The sequence below is a fragment of the Acomys russatus genome, chromosome 5 (assembly GCF_903995435.1).
Source record: "Acomys russatus chromosome 5, mAcoRus1.1, whole genome shotgun sequence".
Lineage (NCBI taxonomy): Eukaryota > Metazoa > Chordata > Mammalia > Rodentia > Muridae > Acomys > Acomys russatus.
Genome location: NC_067141.1, coordinates 33,914,801 through 33,940,569, shown reverse-complemented (window position 1 = coordinate 33,940,569; position 25,769 = coordinate 33,914,801). Strand labels below are relative to the sequence as shown.

The 25,769-nt window shown below is 36.9% G+C and overlaps 1 protein-coding gene and 1 pseudogene across 1 annotated transcript; one reads left to right on the top strand and one right to left on the bottom strand.

The window, feature by feature from the left end:
* Window positions 1-3,920: 3,920 nt before the first annotated feature.
* Window positions 3,921-6,973, bottom strand: LOC127189835 (60S ribosomal protein L5-like; annotated as a pseudogene).
* A 1,152-nt stretch (window positions 6,974-8,125) lies between these two features.
* LOC127190050 (olfactory receptor 5B3-like) lies at window positions 8,126-9,052 on the top strand. Its single transcript, XM_051147099.1, has one exon. The coding sequence runs from the start codon at window positions 8,129-8,131 to the stop codon at window positions 9,050-9,052; it is 924 nt and encodes a 307-aa protein (XP_051003056.1). The 5' UTR covers window positions 8,126-8,128.
* Window positions 9,053-25,769: the final 16,717 nt, after the last annotated feature.

The window sequence follows — 25,769 nt, the reverse complement described above, 5'->3', positions numbered from 1 at the left end:
AATTTCCACCTGAAAACAGTTTGGCAGTGAGAGCCTATTAACTAAAAGAAACAGGGGGAATGGGAGGATCCATAAAGGTATTTTAGGAGTAACAATTAAATTACTTCAGTAAACTCATTATTAACTATCAATGAACTCATACATAAAAAAAAGATTTCAAGTGTTGTAGGGAAGAATTATATGAATATTTTTTTGTATCCCCAGAATTGTATCCTGGGGCATGAAGTTAGTGAATATGGATATTATACTCACAGACCATCACAAGTTGGAAAATAATGCTGTAAAATTATGCAAGAAAGCCATGGGGTAAAGTCAGGTTAGACTTGACAGGGGTATAAATAAGAGTCCAACATATTTGTGTTTTATCATATGCTTCACCCTAGTGCATTAAAGTCATGTGCAAAACTGTTGGAGACCCTAAAAAATGGTCCATGAGTTTGTGTAAAACTGTAGAAGACCTTTCCAGTGTCTTTTTCCATATCTTCCTTCCTATTCCCACAGCAAATAAGAGATTTAAAGGGGAAAATATATTTTCCAGAAAAGCAAAAGGAGAAAATAACAACCACAACCACCACAACAACAAATCAACAAAAATTTTAATTAACAGGGTAACCCACAAAGAATGCACATTCTACTTTTCATAAACCAGCTTGTGTTTAGTTTGTGTATCAAGGAGACTGTGGTACAGAATGAGTTGGCAATGTTTCTTCTGTTTCTACTTTATGGGATGCTTTGAAAAGAACTGGCATTACATCTTCTTTGAAGGTCTGATAGAATTCTGCATTGAATCCATCAGGCCTTAGGCTTATCTTTGTTGGGAGACATTTGATGACTACCTTTGGTAGTTGGTATCTATCCAGAAAATTGTCCATTTTTCTGAGCTTTTCAAATTTTGTGGCATATATGTTTGAAGTTCAATCAAATGATTGTTTGGATTTCCTCTTTCCTCAATGACTCTTGTTATATATCCTTTTGATTTCTGATTTTGTTGATTTGAGTACTCTCCCCTTGCCTTTTAGTTAGTTTGGCTAAAGATTTGTCCATCTTGTGGATTTTCTCAAAGAACCAGCCTTGGTTTTGTTGATTCTTTGAAATTTTCTCTTTGATTCTAATGTATTGATTTCATCTCTGAGTTTGATGATTTACAGCCATTTACTCCTCTTAGGTGATCCTGCTTCTTTTTGTTCTAGAGCTTTCAGGTAAGTTGTTAAGTTGCTAGTATGGGATCTCTCCATTATCTTTGTAAAGGCATTAGTGCTATAAAATTTCCTCTTAGCACTTGTTTCATTGTGTCCCATATGTTTGGGTCTATTTTGCCTTCCATTTCATTGAATTCTATTAAGTTTTTTTACTTCTTTTTTATTTCATTCCTTCCCCAGATATCATTGAATAGGGAGTTGTTCAGTTTCCATAAGTTTGTAGGATTCCTGCTGTTTATATTGTTGCTTAGTTCCACCTTTAACCCATAGTTATCTGATAAGATAGAAGGGATTAATTTGATCTTTTTGTATCTGTTGAGGTTTCCTTTGTAACCAAGTATGTGGTTGAATTTGGAGAATGTTCTGTGAGGTGCTGAGGAAAAGATGAATTGTTTTGTGTTTGGGTGAAAAGTTCTGTAGATATCTGTTAAATCCATTTGATTCATGGTGTCTATTAGTTTTGTTGTTTCTCCATTTAGTTTCCACCACAATGACCTTTATATGTGTGAGAGTGGGGTGTTGAAGTCTCCCACTATTAAATTTAAACATTAGTAGTATTTCTTCTATGAATGTGGGTTCTCCTGTATTTCAGGCATAGATGTTCACAATTGAGGCATCATCTTGGTGTATTTTTCCTTTGATGAGTATGAAATATCCTTCATCATCTCTTTTGATTAGTTTTGGTTGAATGTCTATTTCATTAGATACTAGAATGGCTACTCCAACTTGCTTCTTGGGTCTCTTTGCTTGAAATAGTTTTCTAGCCCTTTACTCTAAGGTAATGTGTGTCATTATGCTGGGGTGTGTTTCTTGTAAGCAGCAGATTGATGGGTTCTGTTTTTTCATCCATTCTGTTATCCTGTGTCTCTTCATTGGGGAGTTGAGTCCATTGATGTTGAGAGATAGTAATGACAAGTGGTTAATGGTTCCTATTTATTTGATGTTGGTGCTGATTGTGTGTGTGTGTGTGTGTGTGTGTGTGTGTGTGTTTGTATGTGTGTATGATAGAGAGAGACAGAGAGAGAGACAGAGAGAGAGAGAGAAAGTTTTCTTTCTTTTGCTTTTGTAGATATGTGCTTATTTATTTCCTTTGTTTTCCTGTGTTAAAGTTACCCTCCTTGGAATCGAGTTTTTCTTCTATTATCTTCTGTTGAGCCGGATATGTGGTTGGATGATGTTTGAACTTGGTTTGTCATGGAATAATATCTTGTTTTATCCATCTATGGTGATTGAAAGTTTTGCTGGTTACAGTAGTCTGGCTTGGCATCTGTGCTCTTTTAGTGTCTGCATGACAACTGTCCATACCCTTATGGCTTTCATAGTCTCCACTGAGAAGTCATGTGTAATCCTGATAGGTATGCCTTTATATGTGTCTTCATCTTTTTCTTTTGCAGCTTTTAATATTCATTATTTATTCTGTACATTTAGTATTTTGATTATTATGTGGTGGGGTGGGGATTTTATTTTCTGGTCCAATCTATTTGGAGTTCTGTAGGCTTCCTCTATAATTATGGGCATTTCTTTCTTTAGGTTAAGGAAGTCTTCTTCCATGATTTTGTATATTTTATGGGCCTTGCTGTTAGGAGTCTTCTTTTTCTTCTCTCCCTGTAAATCTTAGGTTTGGTCTTATCATAGTGTCCTAGATTTCTTGGATATTCTATGTCAAGAGCTTTTTAGATTTAGCATTTTATTTGACTGATGTATCCATTTCTTCAGTTATATCTTCTAACCCAGATATTCATTCTTCCATCTCTTGAATTCTGTTGGTAGCGCTAGTGTGTTTAGATCCTTTTCTCTTCTCTACGTTTCCCATTCTTTGGATTATTTCTGCTTGAGTTTTCTTTGTTGCCTCTATCTCAATTTATAGATCTTGAAACTATTTATTCATTTTCTTTTCCTGTTTGATTAGTTTCCTGTTCTTCACTAAGTTTTTTGTTCAATTCTTTCATCTCTTTCTTTATGTATTCCTCCTTTAAAATCGCTATCATTTTCATAACCTCAGCTTTGAAATTTTTCTCTTGTGCCTTGGATGCGACAGTCTCTCCTGGACTTTTGTACTGGTGGAACTGCTGGATTCTGGTGGTATCAAATGGTCCTGGGGATTGTTCTTTGTGTTCTTACACTGACCTTTTCCATTGTGATGCCTCTGTTTGTAGCATGTGCCTTGTGGATGTTTGGGCACTTAGAGCTTTTTGTGGGTTTTCTGAGTGACCAGCAGTCAAATCCACTTGTTTTCCAGTCTGTAGTATCTATTCAGTCCTGGAACTCACAGATGGTGGTATTTTTTTAGTCAAGGCTCACTGTGCACCCTGGAAATCTAGAAGTTACCCACATCCAGTCATGTGGCCTGCTCCTGGGCATCCTGTGGTTGTGTGGCCACTGGGAGCTTTTGGTGGGGGCATTTTCTGAGTGACCTGAGGTCAGATCCACCTGTGATCCAGACTGTGGTATCTTCTCAGTGTTAGAACCCACAGAAGCTGATATTTTTGTGAGTGCAGGCTTGCTGTGCATGCCAGAACTTTAGAGGCTGTGTGTCTGTTTTGGTGGGGACCCAGAATTTCCTGCATTTTTTCTGGGTGGCCAGAGGCCAGACCCACTGTTTTTCACACAATTTGGACCCCTCTCACCTGTGGGTTACTCATACTGGTGTTTATGGTTCTCAGATTGGTTCTTATGTTGCTGAATAGTCATTGCTGTCCCACTGATCAAACAAGGTGTGTTTTAGGTGGCACCTTCTTGGATCTCTCCACCAGTTATGCTGTTCTTTATATACTGAGAGAATGATTTCTTATGCACATTTTCATATTCCTCAAATAGATATTGCATGTAGTCTGCAACATTCTGACCCATGATGTGCTTCTGATGCACTTCTGCATTAAACTCCTTGCTTTCAGAGTCCTAATCAGGGAATTGTTTGGCACTATGAGGGATAGACAAGCTTCTATCTACAGCTCCCTTCAGGGCCCCCAAAACTTTATTGCCAGTTGTAGTTTGGGCAAGACCTGCATCCAAAAGCAAGTAAAGGCATCAGGCTGACCATAAATGCTGTCCACATTTTTTCATCTCTCATCACCGCCACTCAGCCTTTTGAGATTTTGTCTATGCCAAATCTATTGAGAAGCCTGTGAGCTTGCAGCAGTCCGGTGCAATTGGATGAGGAATAATTTGTCAGGACAACTTTTACACCATATTTGGCAGTTCATATGCATATGCTGTGCAGACTACCATATCTCTGTCTATATGGGTATACACAGTCTGGCAGATGATGTCTCTGTTAGTGACTTGGACTATAATCCTGTACTTGGGTGTGTTGTACTTATTTTTGTCCTGGATCACCAGTCATTTCTGGGCATAGGAGTCAGTTTTGCCCTCTTGCTGCCTTCTAAATCTCACTTGGTATCTTAAAGTAGGCCTTATACTTGACAATTTTCTTTTTAATATATTTTATTAATTTATTCATATTACATCTGAATTGTTATCCCATCCTTTGTAATTTTCAAATTACAAATAAGTAGTGAATGAGAAGACAGATGTTCTTATTTGAATTTGAACATTTTAAAAATACTTTATGTATAGAAATATTGCATGATACCTCATTAATATGTATTACTTCTGTGTTTTCATTTATACATTAGAAAGGAAATTTAACTTCTAAGACATAGAAATGAGTTTGGTTCCCTTAGGCCAGTTAATTACTTTTTCCCTGAGTAAAGAGTATGAGAATCTTCAGATATCCTCTGGGGGGATGCTCCAGAGCTCTCTGAGTGTCTATAATTCTCTCCACACCTCTGTGGACTAGCTTCTGAAATCCCAATGTGACACATGAGGAGACACACTGCATGACATTCTCCATTAGATGTTACTTATTTTATGAAGGGCTGTCATTGTCAGTACATGCAGTTCTTTGGGCTAATCTCGAGATTATCTGTAAGCCTTCAATGAAGGTGAGAAAAACCACTGAAAGTTAAAAACCACCCTGATTGGCCTTTATCTGGCATACTTTTCATGGATTTCCTTATAGACCTCTCCTTTTTATATACAGTCACAACCTGTGAACTATGAGGAGAAGAAATCTTGTTTTCCTGTAGTAAGTATCACTCCTAAGGAGGTAAGTGACACTTCCAAGGGAAGAGGAGGAATGTGTAGTGAACTCAGAACTTCGTCTATGATGAAGTTCTGTCCTCCCTTTTTGTTTGGACAAGCTGGAAATATTGATGGCTTCCTAAGAGTAAGCTGCTGGAAGACTATTTATAAAATATTACATAGTAAGTTTTTTAAGAGTTTAAATAGGCTGCTCTGTGTAAATATTTCCCTACTAAAATCTGGCTAATTACACTCAGGGAGGCAGAGGCAGGTGAATCTTTGTAAGCTGGAAGCCATTCTGGATTACAAAGTGAGTCCAGGACAGCCAAGGCTACACAGAGAAACCCTGTCTCAAAACAACAAAACAAACAAACAAAAAGAAACCAACTAACCAACCAACTGAACAAATAAATAAACAACTTGCAGCTTAAATTTCTCAAGCATCTCAGTGAGAAGTATTATTTATGAACCATAGAGTGAAGTATATACCTACTACCATTTCCTTGAAAAAAAATGTTTAAAAATGGTTTTCAGAGCTAAATCTGTTTAAATGATAGAGGTGTTTCTTCTAAAACTAGTTCTGGAATCCTGAGTCAAGTTATAGATGTCAAAACACTGTGGGAGATTTGATGATTCATATAATAAATTGTTCTTCTCAGAAAGAAGTAAATGTAATTTGGTTAATGAAACTTTATTTTGTTCACTGTATGCTTGATTTAATTGGAGAGAAAATAATCAGAAAAGACACAAACCCAGAAGATTAACTAATATTTCTGCATATGGACGAAGGGTTAGAAGTAAATGAATACTCTCTCAAGCACATTTTAACAATAATGTCATGAGGTCAGCCTCATTTGTTGGATGGAATTTGTATCTCTTCCACCTTGAGTGTTTTTCATACTATTTACAAAAATTGAGATTATAATGTAATTTCTTAGCCCTTAAGTTTTTCCATAAAAAGCAAAAAGCAATAAATAATACTTCCATTTCTATGTTATATTTTCTTTTTCTTTCTTCCTCCCCATTTGTAAATAATGTAGCAAATGATAAAGTTACTATGAAATAAGATTGGCCACTTACATGTTTTCAAGGTATAAATACATAACTAAAGGGAGTAAAAGCTCAAGAAAAAGAAGGTAAGAAATAATGATGATTTAGAGTGAATATTTTGTCAAATATGCCAAGGCAAACAAGAAATCTTAAGTATCATTAGAGTAAAAGAACAATATATGTCTGACATAAACAAAGCCCAAAATCTAGGAACTTGGGCTCTTTGTTCTTTGTTCTCATGGGGGGATGATATATGGAGAAAAATAAAACTAAAAATTAAGATGAATATTTTACCTAATAGTATTGATTAACATAGTCAAACTTTTCAAGAGAATAGTTCAGTTAAATTAACATGACCAGCATTCATGTTCTTAAAATGAAAATAAACTTAGGATCCTGAGAAGGCACAGGCAATACCAAAGGCCCAAAAGCAGAAAGGGTGATGATTTTAAGAGAGAATTTTCATGTCTGTCTCAAACTTATGAGGAACTGAAAAGCCCTGTATGCTATTATCACATAGAAATAACAGAATGATCACTACTATTCACTAAGCCATGCTTAAAGGCCAGCATTTTATTGTCATTGATATACTATTTTATTTTTTAAAAATATTCCCAAGTAGGCCTCATTACAGTCTTCATTTTTCAAATGGCAATATGGTGTGGAAAGAAGTTGGGTGCTTTCTATATAGTCAGTGAATGATCTGGTGTGTGTGTATCTCTTCCAAGAACTTGAGCTCTCTGTAATTTTAGTTAATGATATGTCTCCATTCAAAACTTTTTCTGAGGTTAAACATTCTCTTAACATAATTGTAACTTCAGAAAAACTAGTAATTATATGATTAAGCAATAGTGTTTCAAGTTAAAACCTTTCTTGGCCAAATCATAATTCATACTTTTGGATATATCTTTATCAATGTATCTAGATATTCTATCTTACATTCATTAGAATGTGTGTGGAAAGGACAGTTAACATGCAATCCAGAGCTTGTTACTTCATTAGAACCTCCTACTATTTAAAAGAAACACTTAATGACTAAGGATTACTCACTTGTTTGATCTTTAATGATCAATCTATTTAGGGACCAATATGAAATCAAAACACAATGTACCACTCAGTTGACTATGATTGAACAAAGAAAAAAAATGTTCATTATAAATAAGCTAAATTATTTTAAACCATTAGCTTGATATTCATTAAAGGTTTACTAGGATCCAGTACAGAAACTGATAATTATTTTATTTACATATGACAAAATTTCTATTTCCTGTTCTTCACAAATTATATGGTAACAATGTATAAAAGTCATTATGTTTTTGACAGAGAACAGGCTATTTCTAAAGTAGCCTTTGCCACTTGCTGTGATTACTTATCACAGGAGTGTTTTACTGAGGTAAGAACAAGTGAAATGACATATAAATAAACTAACATAAACTATCTCACACAGTTTCTAAACTGTCTACATGTAGCCAACAAATATATATCATTTTGATTTTTCATAGACAGTCAACTAAAACTCCACAGATTTCAATTCCTTTATTATCCTATTCTTAGATTAAAAAATATTAGTATGTGTATCAGTGATTTGCCTACATGTATGTCCTTCTAAAAAGTGTACCCTGTATCTGAGAAGGCCAGGAGAGGGTGTCAGAACCCCTGGAACTAGATAACAGACAGTTTTGAGCTGCCATGTAGGTGCTGTGTCTTTGAGACTGAAAACCAGTGCTTGTAACCATGGAACCGTCTCTCCATTTCTTTATTTTATTCTTTAAAAAATTTAAGGCCTGATATCATTGATGGAGAACAGAACAGAAGGGACATGGTTCATTCTCCTGGGACTCAGCAATGATCCACATCTGCAGCTTCCTCTTTTCATTACCTTCCTCTTCATCTATACCATCACAGTGGTGGGGAACATGGGCATGTTGATGTTGATTCTTTTGGACACTCAGCTTCACACCCCCATGTATATTTTCCTCAGTAATCTCTCCCTGGTGGACTTTTGTTACTCTTCAACAGTCACTCCAAAGGTCATAGCCGGGTTCCTTACAGAAGACAAGATCATATCCTACAATGCTTGTGCCTCCCAAATGTTCTTTTTTGCAACCTTTGCCAATGTAGAAAACTACCTTTTGGTCTCAATGGCCTATGATCGCTATGCAGCAGTGTGTAAGCCCCTACATTATACTGCCACCATGACAACACGTGTGTGTGCATATTTAGTCATTGGTTGTTATACCTGTGGTTTACTGAATGCTTCCATTTATACAGTGAATGCATTAAGTCTCTCCTTCTGTCAATCTAATGTGGTCCATCATTTTTTCTGTGACATTCCAGCAGTCATGATTATATCTTGCTCTGATAGACATGTCAATGAACTGGTTCTTATTTCTGTAGCCACCTTCAATATCTTTTTTGCTCTTATACTCATCTTAATATTCTACACATTCATTTTTACCAACATATTAAAGATGCACTCAGCTGCAGGATATCGCAAATCTCTGTCCACTTGTGCTTCACACTTCACAGTTGTCTTTATTTTCTATGGGACAGTCATATTCATGTACCTGCAGCCCAGCTCCAGTCACTCCATGGACACTGACAAAATTGCATCTGTTTTCTACACCATGGTCATCCCCATGCTCAACCCTATGGTTTACAGCCTGAGGAATAAAGATGTGAAGGGTGCATTCACAAAGATTGTATTTAGGTCAAGATAATGTTTACCACTTTGGTTTTAACGTTTGGGGATGCAAAACATTTGGATTCATTCCTCTCACCTTAATTCTATATTGAGTCATATTTTCTTCCCTTATACTGAATTCAGGAATGTGAAGTGACATCTTCACCTCTGCAATAGAGTTGGCTGTCAAAAAGGTAGCATCTTTTTTAGAAGAGTAAATCATGGATAGAAATGGCTATGATAAATTTAGGTTGGCTTGTAAAAAAACATAATTGACTATATTATCATATTCAGTTTTTTTCTACCTAATATTTTTCTGTCACATTGATGTAAATCTATTTAAGCAATTGCATTAAAAGCCCATTATAGTGAAGACACACTTATAGGTTTTATGTGAAGACTTTTAAAAATGGATGTCAGAAATTTTCCAATAAAATGTAACATGGATTTGTTAAGTGTCTAGTTTTATGTTCAGTTAATTGCAACCATTTCATGGGGATGTCCAGATGAACATAGAACGTAGTTAATGCTTATTCAGTTACTAGAATATGAGGGTGTATTTAAAAGTGGTACTTGAAAAAGTAGACTTAGTTTTAAAGTGTCTATCCTTATCATTGAGTCCATTGAGGGCTCACCTGGATAGAGTCAAAAGTCACAGAAAATGGATCTACCTTGTTTTTTAAATGAGTTATTGGGTGAGAGTTAAGCCCCACTTCCTTCTTCCTTGCACTCCTATTTTATCAGTCTCTTAAACATGCACTAATCTCACTTCCCTTTTCTCACTATCAGGTATTTGATTATCAAGTTGAATCATTCACCTAACTTTATTGTCTCTTCATCTTAGTAATGATTCAATACAAGTCTTACTAGGTTCCCTAATCTCATGAACTTATAACAAAAAATAAATATGCTAAGCATGGGAGACGGCTCAGTGGTAAAAGTTTGTTAGATGACCAGAACCTACATGAAATTTGGGCAGGATGCCTTGTTTACATCACTGTCATAATCTGTCCCATAAGTGGTTGCCATCTTAACATAGAAGCTACTCTATCAGAAACACAGAGAAATGTAGCTTCTGCAGACTTCTGGCAGGAAAATAGATTAATATAACCACTACACATAATCATAGGGAATATCCCATATCCTATTACTGAGTAAAAATTCAAAAGGAATAAAATCAATTTGGAAGGAAGAACAACAAACCATTGCACTACAGAATCCTTGCAGTTGTATTCACAATACACAGGGAGTGGAAAGAAAATCTAAATACTCTAAGCTGATTTCAGAATAAAGAAAATATAGTACTTAAATACTTAATAATGATACATAATACATACAATTATCTATTATTTATAACAACTTGAACGCACAAATGATCATTAAGGTTTAATCAGGGATTGGGAATGATAGAACAGAGACAGAGTGTTAACTAAATGAAGGTTGTTATAAAAATCCAACTTCTTATTTTTTCCATTAATTTTTTCTTTTTGAGATTGTAGTATAAATACATAAGTTATCCATCACCTTTCTTTCCTCAAAACTCTCCAATATACTCGTCTATATTCTATTGAAAATACATTGCCCATTTTCACTAATTGTTATTCCATGCATACTTCTACACATATATGCATACATATTCCTACCCATAACCTATTCAATCCATATAATATTAATTGTGTGTATATTTTCATCTAGTTTCACACTGGACACTTAAATGATATGATTTTCACTGTTCCCAGTTCTTCTCACTTGCCTATAGACATTTGTGTAGGCTTATGGTTTTTTTCCTGTCCATTTTGGAATGTAAATTGGTGTCATTAATCATGTTTGTCCAGTCATGTTGGCGAGACATTGTGGGTGTAGCATTTGATGTTACTAGGAGACAGAATCTCATAGCAAACTCCCTGTTTCCCTGGCTCTTATAATAATTCCACATGTTTTTCAACAATGTTCCCAGATACTCAAGCTCATCGGTGTCATGCAGATGTATCAATTGGGTCTGGTCTTCACAACTGAATTTTCTTTGGTTATGTTTTTTGGTCTCTATTAGTGGAGTGTAACTAGGAATCTCAGGATACAAGTTATATGATATGATATGATATGACATGATATACACACACACACACACACACACACACACACACACATATATATATATATATATATATATATATATATATATATATATATATATATAGAGAGAGAGAGAGAGAGAGAGAGAGAGACAGAGAGAGAGAAAGAGATTGAGAGACAGAGAGAGAAGACAGAGACAGAGAGAAGAAAGAAGATAGGTAAATAAAATAGGAAGTCTGAGAAAATCACAAGGAATCATCTTATTAACTATTTACCTAAAAACTGTATAGTATATATAATTCAGTGTATAATTTCTCATATGGTCTAGCAATTGTTTCTCTGAGAGCAAAAGACCACATAACAAAAATATTAATACCAGAAATAAAAATGCCTGGATATTTAAGAGACTCCCAGAACATACAGCCTATTGCTATTGCTCTTCATTTTTCCCCAGAGATAAAATGTAAGTCACTATTGCTGCAGGTACCATGCACTTCATAAAGAGAGCCCACAAACCCCTGAGCTGAAACTGACTTGAATTCCCCATCCTCAGGACTAGTTTTGATGGTAGCAGAAGACATCACACAAGCTTCCAAAGGATGGAGACAACCACAGCAAAGGCCATCCTGAGTGAGCTAACCCAGTCCCAGGAAGACACGCATGATGTACCCTCACGTATAAGTGGGTATAAGCCAAATAATACATCATAACCACACTACAATGCACAGACCTAAAGAAGCTAAATAACAAGGAGGACCCTAGGGAGAACACTTAATTCTCATTCAGAAGGACAAATTCAATAGACACCAGAAAGAGTTGAAGAGAAGAAACAGGAAGGGAGCCTACCCCAGAATTTCTCTGAAAGACTACTCAACAGGAGATCCAAACAAATGCTGAGCTACCTAGGCAAACTTGGGGTGGAGCACAGAGAGTTTTATGGAAGAGTTTGGGAATAAAAGAATCTGGAGGGGACAGGAGCTGCACAAGGAGACCAGTGGAGCCAATAAATCCAGGAGAAGGAAGGGGTGCTTCAGAGATGGATTCACCAACCAAGGACCATACATGGTGTGGACTTAGACCCTCTGTTCAGATGTAGTAGATAGGCAACAGAGTCTCCTTGTGAGTCCCATAATATGGGGAGTAGGGACTACTTCTGGTATGGACAATGGTGCCCCCATGTTGATCACTTCCCATTGGCAGGGCAACCTTGCTAGGCCACAGAGGAAGAGGATACAGGTGGTCAGATATTAGGGGAAGAGGGCTTCCCTTTCTTAGGACTTGGAGAAGGAGGGGATATGAAGGAAGGAGAATGGGACCAGGAGGTGATGAGAGATGGGGCTACAGTCAGGATGTAAACTGAACAAATTAAAATTAGGGGATTTCCAAGATGACAGCACCGATTGCAAACTGCATCTGATTATCTGATTAGCAGGAAATACAGGACTGCACAGTGACCTAGAGACCAAACTGAGAAGTACAAAACATCAGTGCTTCTGATTCTCAGGTGAGAGGAATGCAAATTGTGTGGGCCTGGCCACCCAGCTAAAGCACAGAACACGTTCTCTGGTGCCTCATATTTGACCACGTCCCCTGGAGAAGGAGACCTGGTGGCACTCAGAGGAAGGATAGCAGGCTACCAAGAAAAGACTTGATACCCTATGAACATATAAAGGGGGAGGAAGTCCTCCTCAGTCACAGTCATAGGGGAGGAGAGTAAGGGGAAAATGGGAGGGAGAGAGGAATGAGAGGATACAAGGGATGGGATAACCATTGAGATGTAATATGAATAAATTAATAAAATTAAATTAAAAAAAAAAGAAAAATCCCTGGGAACAGCCCATATTAGTCTTCATCTTGGGAAGAACTGGGGGAAATCCCTATAGCTCCAGGCCCTCACTGCCAGCTATCACTTACAGGACCCCAGATAGTAACGCTATGGGACATATTTGCAGCACTGGTCTCTCACTACCGCCCCCACACTCCCCTCCCCCTACTTCCCTGTCCGGTCCTTTGCTTGCTAGATCTGGGATAGGGAGCTAACAGGCAGAGCTTAGTGCCAGCACAGGATACAATCTACATTAGCTGCCTCCCAAGAAAAGAGTGTGGGGTACCCAAGTACCTCTGAGCCCTGAGCTATCTCAGACCCTCAGCTGCTTGCTGGCCTAGACTGGCTGGGTCATGGAGTAGTAAATATACCCCTGCCATCCCAAGAAGGACTGTGGAACTTATGAGCAGCTTGGAGACCCAATCTCTTACAGTACCCCCAACTGCTTACTAGCTGGGAACAAACCTTATGTCAGGCAGAACTGAATACAGGCTCTGGCCATAGTCTGTACTAGCCACATCCTACAAGCAACTTCAGTCCTTGGCCTGTATACACACACCTGACTGAAGCGTACCACTCAGATATAGCTAAGACACAAGGCAAGCCCACTGAGAAGAGACCAGCTTGGGCCACATTACTCATTAACTGCAATCCTGCTAGGAGCATCTGGCCCTGATCTCACCCCATCTACATATAGCCTATTGGCCAGATCCACCTAGGTCACAGACCAGAGATTTGTGCAGGCCACACCGCATATTCCTGCTGTTTCATGAGAAGTTTGGAGCTCTAATCTTTCTCCATTGGCCTTACCCAAAAGGAGCACAGAGAACTATCTGTAATACAGCAGATAGACAGAGCCCTGCCATCTCAAAAAGGACTGTAGAGTGCCTGAGCAACATTGGGCTTAGAAATATATCAGCTCAACCCTCCCCTGCCAGACCCAACTGGAATAAGTCAGGGAACCCAGCTGAGCTGAGCTGGGTTCAGGCTCTAACATCCAACTCCATCATCCTAAGGAGGCCTCTGGAGAGCCCTAGGAAACTACCTTTGGCTTGGAGTTCTCTGTTCTTGCTCTCAATCTTCCTGGCCAACCTGGGACACATACAGTGACCTCATTGAAGGAACCCCTATGCCTGATAACACCAGAGACAACCAGATAACTAGAGGACAGTACAAGAAGACTAGCAACAAAACTAAGAGCTTATAACAACATAGGAAACCAGTGATCCTAACACAGCAAGCCCTGGAGTTATGAACACCCATGAAATACAAAAAGAAGACTTTAAATCTGAGAGGATGAAAGTGATAGAAGCATTGAAAGAGAAAAATAAATCACTGAAGAAACAAAGGAAAATACACTCAATCAGATGAAGGAATTCAATAAGTCCTATAAAGAATTACAGGAAAATACAATAAAATGGGAGAAAAGAATGAATAAGATTATTCAAGACCTAAAGAAGGGTTTATAAGAAACAAAGAAAGCACAAACTGAAGCAATCTTAGAGTTGGAAAACATAGGGAGGAGAATAGGAACTATGGACCCAAGCCACACCAACCGAATATAAGAAATGGAAGAGAGAATCTCAACTGTAGAAGATATGATCAAAGTTATCAGTACATCAGTCAAAGAAAATGTTAAAACTAAAAAGTTCCTGACACAAAACACCCAAGAAATCTGGGACACTATAAAAAGGCCAAGTCTAAGAATAATAGGAATAGAAAAAGGAGAAGACTCCAAGCTCCAAGGCCTAGAAAACATTTTCAACAGAATCGTGAAAGAAAACTTTCCCAACCTAAAGAAAGAAATGTCAATTAGCATACAAAAAGCCTACAGAACTCCAAATAGAATTGAGCAGAAAAGAAAATCCCTATGAATTACTATTAGATGCCATTCTTCATATGGCATGAATGAAGATTTACAGAAGTCTTCTTTTCCTGCTCATACAAAGAGCAGAAATCCAGCCTTAATTGTTCTATGCATAATGCACACCTTTTATGCATTTATAATTTTAGGACTGTGTAATGCTTGTGGGAAACTATATGCTTTCAGAACAAAAGAAGCAGACACTGACATTGGATCAGACCTGACAAGATGCATTTATCACAGCTTACTGGACACTGACCTCCTGTTTAGAGAAAGTGGTTGAAAAGAAAGAAGGAGGAATATAGAAATGTACATGGAAGATAGAACAAAATGTAGATTAGTGAATCTACTCCTCAAGTTAATGCTTCAATTGTAACTCTCATGATATTTTTAATTCACTGATACAGAACTTTGCATATAGATGCAAAATAAGTTCTAGATACAATAGTATAGAATTTAAGTGTAAGATTACTCTTCACACACACACACATGCACACACACACCCACATATATATATATATATATTCTAATATGAGTTATTGTACCCATATAACTCAATTATAATATAAGGTTTACTTTCAATGCTTTGAAAGTTCTATCAAGCTGTTTAGGAAAAATAAGTTATACAAATTACAGGTTAGTAGATTAAATCATGGTCATGTCAATTGCTATTCTACTTTTATCACAAGAATATACATCTTAGGTACAGCAGATAGATATGAGTCTATAGAAAGACAAGGTCTTCAAAAATCCCAGAGACATGTAGAATATGGCATTTAAAAATGTTTTTATTAATTTAAAGATTCATTGACAATGAGACAGGTGAACTCCTGGCAATACCCAGCCTACTTCAAAGAAGATGATGAGCATCAAAGAATCTCTTTATGGAGATGGCTTCAAATATGGCAAACCAGCCACTAGGCAAAATGTCCTTATTTCTACCACAGACAGAATTCTGCCTAAAAAAGGGGGAAGCTTGGATGCAGGCAGAGTCAACAGCCAAACTCTGCCAAGACAGGGTAAGCAAGTCCTCAACAGTTCCTGCCTTGAAAATATGTTTTTCAGAGATATTGGGCCAGAAGGCTGAAGATGATGTGCCAAAGTTATAGAGACTGTTTGGTTACTGTACATGCAGTAAACTGTCTCAGTCATTGTTTCACTTTGGAAGCTGCTAACCTGAACTCCAGGTTCACTCAAGTATTTAAGTTTTATCCCTTCTCAAGTCTCTGATGGGCTTGAACACCAGATAGTTTAGTCTGTCAATTAAGTTTAGTAGGTTGGGTTAAGATGTTTTTAGATCAAGATAGATGTTTTAAGTTAATAGAGATGAGATATGAGAGATGTTAATCTCCATTCAGAAATTTAGAAACAAAAAGATAGGAAAAATATTTACTTCTAAATCACTATGAATGTAACATTTATATGCCCCAGCCTGCGGGGTCTTCAAACAGAACCTGGGAGGGGGATGCAAGGCTGAAAAAGAGACAGGACAGGGAGACACAAAGAAATGGGGGCAAGTCTGGATTCTGATCAAACCCTGTTTATTGAAAATTTTCACAGAGTTTTTATAGGGTGTTAGAGAGGCAAGGGCAGGGTTGCTATGGAAACCTAATGGCAGCTATTCTGCTTTCTAGCCCGGTAGTAAAAACTTTAAGATAAGGGAGTAAACTTTGAGAGAATATAGCTGATAAGCAAGTGGGTTCCTAGGAGCTAATGGGGATGTCCTGCTCTATATCTCAGTAGCAACAACTTCAAAGATAGGGAGATAAGTTCTGAGGAATGCAGCTGCAGAGATAAGGTAAATGAGCAGTTTTTCGGGATGGGGACTGAGTGGTGTGGCCTCGGGCTGACCCTCAGCTTGCTATGTGCCAAAAAGAGGTATAGAAAATGGAGCCTACAGGGAAGGTGGAATTGCCTATGTTTTAGGCCAAGAGCCACTAAGGTTGGCCCCTTACAGGTCCATATATATATTTAAGCTGGATGGGTGGTCTGGGCCTATCTTAGGCTGCATCAATCTCATCAGACCATTTCTTACCTGTCATTGAGAAGCCAACAGCCTAATGTCTTTAAAATGGGTTGACATCTCTGTCTTAGGTTGGATATGGTCCTGATAGTACATAATCCCGTCATTGGCTCTGGATCCCCTGGTGCCCTCTATAACCCATCATTGGGTCCAAGGGTTGTCTTTTGACCCCTGGCCCTGTCCTGGGCAGGGTCACCTGAGGTATGGCCTACTATTCATCTGAATATCCTTGGTCTATAAGCTCCAGCCTGTGATAATGGACCTGTATGGGCTTGGCCTGCGTGGCATCCCCTTGCTGTTTGACAAAGGCCATGAGTTTATTAAAGAGAATGAATCCTAATGATAATAGTATTAGTAAGTCAAGGAAGGGGCCTAAAATGGGAAGAAGATATGGGAGGAACCCATAGAGTCCACTCCAAAGGGGATTATCAAAGAGCTCTTGTTGCCACTTTTCCAGGTCTTTTTGTAGTCTTTTAATCTTATCTTGAATGATCCCAGACTTGTTAGTGTAGAAACAGCACTTTTCCTCCCAGACAATCTCAAGGCTTTTCATGCATCTTCCAGATGATTTCTATAGCCTTCTGAGGACCTCCAAAACCACAAAAGGTCATCGGGAAGAGGAATCAAGCAGTGATCCAGCACATAAGGATGGTCTTTTTTCTCAACATCTCTGTGAAGGAAACAGAATTGACTTATCTCAGTGAGTTTTATCCGCACTGGATTGTTTGTTAAAAATTGTCCACCTGTTTCATAAGTCTTTCTGGCAGCCACCTGGCTGCATCTGTTTTGGTGTCAAACACACAAACTGATCCTCGACCCCATGTAAGCACTGGGTTGGGTCCTGACCACTTGTAGGTCAACAGATCTTTTTATAAAATAGTGGCATAATGATCTTTCATAGCAGAGTGCCATAAGCAATCTGCTGCCGATTTTCCTTTGGCATCTAGGTTCAGGAAGTTTAGAATGAGTAAGGCATGGGTAAGAGCATTCCTGGTAGATCCTTTGACAGGGTACAAGTCTTTCCTTTTGTATCTGGGGCACAGCAGATATTAATTAATTAAACTATTTTTTCATAGTGGGGCAGGTATGGGATCCTGCCCCAATCCCATGTCATTTGTTTTTAATGATTTTATTAAGTTACCTTTTATTCATAATCTTAAATACTTATTAATGTGTTTTATCTGGGCCACTTTTTTATATAACTCACAGCTCCTTGTAACATTGTAATTAATAAGCAAATAATTAATCTTTAGATAAAAGTTCACAGATATATGCTGGAGATGCAGTTTTAATACCTTTAAAGTCAATAAGAAACAAACATGTAGTAAAACTGACAAAACTTTTTTTTATTTTGTAGCATAATTTAAAAGGATCTTATACTTGAATGTTAAATGTTTAAAGGCAGAACCTGTGAAAGATAATAGAGAAACTAGGAGTCTCTGAGTTTGTATCCTGCCCAGGATGTTTCTCCACACAAGCCCCTGTTGAAAATGAACAGCCTCTATAATGAAAGTTATTCAGAGCCCATTACCAAGGAGTCGAGTGAAAAAATAAGGAACAGGTATTGGCAGTTTTTCCATTTTCTTTTGTGTGTGAATTTTTAATATAAATGCAAAATGTAAAGCATTAATACAAGCAGAATGTTTCAGTGAACACATTTCAACAGTTCAACTTTATAACAATTAGAAATAAACCTGTTAAACTTTTGAGGATAATGCCAGCATTTAGGTTTTTAAAAATAACTAAATTTCTTATTGAAGGCAACTAAATGGTGTTTGTAGCATTTTTGTTATACATTAAATTCCATCCATTCACTATGCTTTTCTAACTAAGTTGTCCTACATCCAAGTATACATTTTTAATGTTGTTTGTCTTCTGTATTGTTCCTGTAAGTTTGCTATTAAAATTCAGGAACCTATTACAAAAAAGAAAAAAGAAAAAGCTTTAAATACAGATCCATATGTAAAACTAAAATCTAAATTCTTGAAATAAAAGTCTCAAATAATGACGTTTAAGATGTGTTCAATAATTAAAAACTATCATTCAAGTCATTGAAAGTCATTATATTGGTCATCATTATCAATTAAAAGGTATCATATATATTTAAGCTAAATGAGCTTTTCTATCCAAATCAAGGAATTAGACATCTTTTTATTCTAGAACTCATGTATTTGATAAAAATATGATTTATATTTGACAAATTTTTTATAGATTAAGTTCATGGACAATATTCTTCTGACAAAAGTATACAATTGATTTTTGTGGTTTACCCTGTTTCACTTTAGACAAACTTGTTTTTTAAAATAAATATTAGTAGTTTGTAAAAATTTCTGTGACTTCTCATCTTAAGTTGCTGTCAGGTTTATCTCACAATTTGGTTCTTAATGGATGTAAAACTAAACACAGAAATTCCACTTAGAGTAGCATTTCCTACAGCCCATTCTGGCTGCATAAGTTAAGCCAAAATAATTTTTGTGTAGTTGACTGATATCACAAAATATGGATATAATAATTTTTTCAGCAGTTTGAACATTTTGAGTGAGCTCTTCCTTTTCATTGATGTTATATTTATTCTGGTTGACTATACGGAAATGCTATTTTGTTTTTTGAAACTACTAAATGTCCAAATTTGCACTCTATACATATAATTTTCAATATATTTACTAAAATTAATAACAGATTAGGACTTGTATTAATAGAAAATTTATTTTACCAGTCAGCTGCCTATCCAAGGATTTACACAAGTTGCCATAATATTCTATTAACATTTGGATGTATATGTTCGGTTACATGCTCAAAGACAGTTTCAGTTGTTCAGCACAAGTTATTTACATTTGTGTTTTGTGTACATTTTTGTTTGCTTTTTCAAAGTATTATCTCTGGTCCTCATGCTTAGAATATAAGCATGTACCAGTTAATCTGTGCTTCCAGCCGTGCCATGCTTTAATACTCATTAGCAAGGATGTAGTTCAAGAGGACCCATTGCAAGTGTGAGTGCAAACCTGTACAGCCACCTTGAAAATCGGTGTTGTTGCAGTGCCTCAGGGAGCTGGGAGTAGATCTTCCTCAGCATACATCTGTTTCACTCTTGACCACATTAGCAAAGGGTGCTTCATCATACCCCAGGGATACTTAGTCATGTTCATTGCTGCTCTATTCATAATAGCCAGAAAGAGGAACAGCTTAAATGTTTAACAAGGGATAAATGAATGAAGAAATAATAGGTATTTACACAGTGGAATATTGCTCAGTATGACGCTTTAAAAATTAGAATATTTTAAGTGAGTTAACCCTGAGCAACAAAAGCCAAATATGTATTATTCACTTATATATCAATATTAGTTGTTATGTCTTAAATACACAAGCTACAATCTATAACCACAGAGGTTACATAAAATGCATTTAGTTCACTTTCACGTAGCTGTTTTGTCTTGTTCAGCCTCAGCGGAAGAGTCCTGTTGTGACTTGATGTACCTGAGTGGCTTGGTACCCATCAGGAAGTCTTTCCTTCTATGAGGATAATGGAATGGGGCAGAGGGTGTGAGGATGGGACTTGGAGGAGAGGAGAGAAGGGGGCTGTGATCAGACTGTAAAGTGAATAAAATAATAATGATAATAATAATAGTAATTATAATAATAAAATTTAATAAGTGCTATGAGGTACTCTGTAAAATTCCAAAGAGAAAAGGTAAACACAAACCAGCTACAAACCCTTTGGTTTACAATGATGATCATCCGGCAAGACACACAAAGCTTATGGGAGAAACTACCATTTATCTTATTTAATGTAAGACCACTTCATGATAGAGAGCCCAGGTACCACACTGCTTGGGTGGCCATAAACCTAATACTAGATAGGCCAGGGACTTATGGAAATCAAATTTTACTGTTGGGCTAAAAGTACTTAGCAATAAAATGACTCCTAATGACATTCTGCTATACTCATTGGTCAGTAGTTTGCTCAGCTAACATCTTAGAATCTTCCTCTGGCAGTAAAAGGGAAACAAATGAAAAGACTGACAGCCAGAAAATGTACAGAGTGAGAGATCTTGGAACATTCTGTCCTAAATTGTAGGTCTCCAACAAATCCCTCTCCTCAGTATTCAGAGAATCCTGTGGAAGGGGAAACAGAAAGAGTATAAGAGCCCCAGTGGGTCGAGGACACCAAAAACCAAGCCTTTCTAAACACAGCAGGAATATCACACATATTAACTCACAGAGACTACGATAGCATGGATTCTTTGCTGCTCAACTCAGTACCAGATGGGGTTCCAGTGATGAGGGGAGAAATGGACACCAGCCCTTATCCCTAAAGCAGAGGCTATATGTAATTGATAAATATCCACAAATGAAAAGTGTTTTCACTAATGCACTTTCACTAGGAATACAAACCAATCTTAAGAGAGGGCCCCATGCCCAGCAGTAGACGGCCAACAACAACAAAAAAGAATTCAGTAGTATCTTTGGAGATTCTTGGTCTCATAGTGTTTACTTGGGGTATTCACTTATTTATTTGCTTATTTTCATGCTTATTGACTGATTAAATGATTGCCTGTGTTCTTTACACATCCTTTGTGTAATATTTCATCTTCTATTATTTGTTTGTTTTTATGAGATCACCACATATACAAACATGAGTCTCTGCATCTATATGTGTTTCTTGTAGTTTTTGCTCAGTACCTTTTCTTATGTTTGTTTTGTTGTTTCTATTATTATTATTATGGAGATACATGTGTGTTTTCTAAGGAGTTACATACAGAAAGGGTTAGATTTTCATGGAAGGCGGAGTGGAGAGTATCTCAGAGGATGTAGAAGAGCATAACTAGTAAACAGATTATATGATATGAAAAAGTCTATTTTAACATTTTCGTAAGTAAATAAATGTTTTATTCTTTATAGACAGAGTGTGTCTCAGTAATAATTTAGAAAGTAATAAATCTCTGAACTATAAGATAGAATACTCAGGTCAAGAGGAAGAAGTCTATCACTCCCTGCAGTTTACGTTATCTATCTAATCCACTGTTCTTTTTATTCTAGCTTTTTCTCTCCATGTCTTTTCATTTTCCAGAACTCCATAGAACTAAACCCATATAAATAAAATCATATCCTTTTGAAAAGTGAAGCTTCTTTGACAGCATAATGTACCGGAGAATCATTCACTTTGGCATACCCAGCTGATTTTGTTGTTTAGGAATATTTCATTGTAATAAATTATCACAATTTAATGTTTAATTGGATAATGGATATTTTGGTAATTTCCAAGTTGTGATGATTAATAAAGCTACTGGCAGTATTTACATATAGGTTTCTATGGGACTATAAACTTATACCTAAAATAAGTAAACATCCTCAAGTAGAAAAGCTGGGTTATGTTGATAGTTGTATATTAAATTTTATTAAAGCATCAAACATTCTCAAATTGCTTTACCAATTTGTGTCATGATATATGTATTCCATTTATTTTGACTACTTCATACTATTTTGCAATATTGCCTATACTTTATTTATCTATCTATTTATTTACTTCGTTTTGCATCCCGAACTTAGCCCCCCTCTCTCCTCTCCTCCTCGTCACACCTCGTTCTGTCTTCACATTATCCCTCCTTTCCTACTCCTCAGAAAAGAGGAGACCCCACCCACCCACCCAACCCACCAAGCGCATCAAATTGCATCCAGGACTGAGTTCATCCTCTTTCACTGAAGTGAAGCAAGAAGGCAGCCTCTCCAAATGGAAGTGATTGAAAAGAAGGCAACAGACTCCATGACAAAGATAGCCCGTGCTCCCCTTACTAGGGAACCCACATGAGGGCTCACTCAGCTGCCTGTCAGAGGGAGAGATAGAATTTGGGGAGCCTAGATCCAGTTCATGAATGGTTCTTGTTTGGTGCTTTAGTCTCTGCAAGCCCCATGGGCCGGGGTTATTTGGCTCTGTTGGTGTTTTTGTGGAGCTCCTGTCCCCTCCAGGTCCTTCTATCCTTTCCTCCACTCTTTCACAAGGCTCTCCATGTTCTGCCTAATGTTCGGCTGTGAGTCTTAGCATCTATTTTGATCCACTGCTGGGTTAAGCCTCTCAGAGGACAAGTACACTAGGATCCTGCAAGCGTAGCAAAGTATCATTAATAGTGTCATGTATTGGCTCTCTCCTATGGCGTGGGTCTCAGGCTGGGCCAGACATAGGGTAGACATTCCCTCAATCTCTGCTCCAATTTTATCCCTGCAGGGTAAATTTTGGGTCAAAGTTTTTGTGGGAGGTATGGTGTTCCTCTCCCTCAAATTTAATCATTTTAATGAGTATAAATTAGTAACTCATACTTTTAATTTGCATTTTGCTAATGACTAATAATTTTGGGTATTTTCAAATGATAATTTAATTTTCTTTTTAATTAATTATTTGTTCATTTTATATCCCAATAGTAGGAGGCGGAAGAAATCTATTTTAAGTAAAAGAAAAACTCATTTTATAGGAAGTACAAGTTCAATTTTCTGTTTGGACTGTTTGATTTAGGATCAAAATTATATGGAGTTAATGAAATTTTGGATAAAGGAACCTGGTAGAAATTATAATAAATAACCAATATTTGCTATTTTTGAAATTAGAAGATAGAAAGTATTTTATAACATAGATTCAGAATGAAAATCATTTCAAAGTTTTTTACTTAGCTTTCTGATTGTATGTATAATATGCATTTTGAAGGAAAGGGAACTTCCTTCAAATACAGTGGTACATACAATATCATTACTGACAGAATCTCTCAGTGTACATAACCAATCTCAAATTAATAATTTTTTTAAAAACTAAGTTTTCATGGGAGAGAAAGAAGGGAGGGTGGGACTGGGAGGAGAAGAGGGAGGGGACTTCAGACAGGATGCAAAGTAAGTAAATTAATTAATTAAAAAACACGTTTGCTAATATACATACCACCTGAAATCCTAAAACATACTTGAGAAATCCAGTTACTTTCCTCATTCTGAATCTCACCTAAGTAATTTTATTTATCAATGTTGTTTTTAATTCAAATATATTTTTTCTTATATTTTTCCTTCCCTCAAGTCCTTCCAGATCCTCTCCTGCTCCTTAGCCACCAAATTTAAGTTCTTTCTTAAAATACACATTAAATCACCAAACAACAAAACCCCCATTTCCAAGAAAGCAAAATTAAACCAAGTAGAAAGAGAAAAACTGTAAACAAATAAAAGTACACCAAAAATTGTGCACTCCCTTAACACATTGATTAACTCCTCTTAAACATGAGACCTGTCCTGAAGTGACTGACAAACCCAGTAGCGTTCTACTGGAGAGAACTGATTTTCATTCTTCCAGCAGGTATAAGTGATAGTTCAGTTGTTAACCTTTATCCTAGTAGCAAGGTCTCCATTTATTCATTCATTCATTTTTTATAAATAATAATGTAAAAAATGTCACATCAAAGTTGGACAAGACAAGTCAACAGGAAAAAGCACAGACAAGAGAACGCACAGAAATCAGAGACACATTCATTCTCCCATTCAAGAGTCTAATAAAACACTAATCAGGAGGCCATAATATAAGTGGGGAGGACTTGTTGCACACTCGTGCAAGTCTTATGCTTGTTGCTTCCATCTGTGTAACTTCATATGACCCTTGCTCCTCGGTTCTGGAGAGCCTTGTTCTTCTGGTACCCTCCATCCCCTCTGGTTCTTACGTTCTCCTTCATAGGATTCCCTGGGATCTGAGTCTACCCCATTATGGCGGAGTGTTCCAGTACTCCCACTCAGTAGCTGGATGTGGGTCTCTTCTCTATAATTGTTCCCAACCACTTCCGGATGCAGCTTTGCAGATAAGAGCTAAGAAAGACACTCATCTGTGAGTTTAGCAGATTGTCCTTAAGAATCATTTTATGATTGCATTCTTTATTTGGTTTTTACCCTAGGTCTTGGGCTTATCTAGTATCAGGTCTTGCCACACAAGAAGTGCTGTGTATGGGTTCTAATTTATGGAGTAGACTTTAAATAAAATAGGTTACTAGTTGGTTGCCTCTATAAGCTTTTGGCGACCAGTGCCCTAGCACAGATTTTGTGCAGTACAGGAATGTAAATAAATGGTTTATGAATGGCTTGTTGTTAATGGTTCACTTCTAAGAATGTACAAAGTATGTTCCTTATCAAAGAGTCTGGAACATATAGGTCAAGGCTCTGTGTAGGCACTGACTTAAAATCTTGATTTCCTTTCTCTTCTTTTCTTCTTTTTCTTCTCTTTCTTCTTCTTCTCCTTCCTCTTCATCATCATCATCATTTTCTTCTTCATTTATTGAGACAGGATTTATCGTGTAGCATTAGCTGTACTGGTCTCACTTTGTAGACCAGGCTGGCCTTGAACTCACAGTGATCTGTCTGCTTCTGCCTCTCAAGTGCTGGTAGTATAGGCATGAGACACCTCACCCAGATGAAATCTTGATTTTTCATGAGTTGTGTAGATGTTGTCTTCAATGATACAAACTTGTTGTCATTTTGTAGAGAAAATACTTAAGTCTTGACAACAGGCTGGATTGTTTGTGGTTCTCATGGACACCTTTAGACAACATCTCACTTGAATGTAAATTAATTCCTATACGGAACGCTTACTTTGTGACAAGAAACATCCACTTAAGACTGTTTCCACCATTATTTTATTTAGGTAGCCTTTGCAAATTTATATTAGGAAGTTTCTATAGTTTTATATTTACATACTACTTATTAAGTGTCTTTTAATTTTAACTGTCTCCCTATATTTTCTCCTACAACCTCCTCTCTTCTCCCTCTCTCCATAACCCCATTCCAGTTCCTCTCATATATCTAACTATCTTATTCAATATTTCTTTCCTAACAAGTTCTGTTTCTTCTATTCCCTTGTTTTATACTTACTCTTTGTGGTTATATGCTTTTTAGCTTCATTATCATTAACTCCACAGCTAATATCCACTTTAAGACTTTATATCTTCTTTTGTCTATTA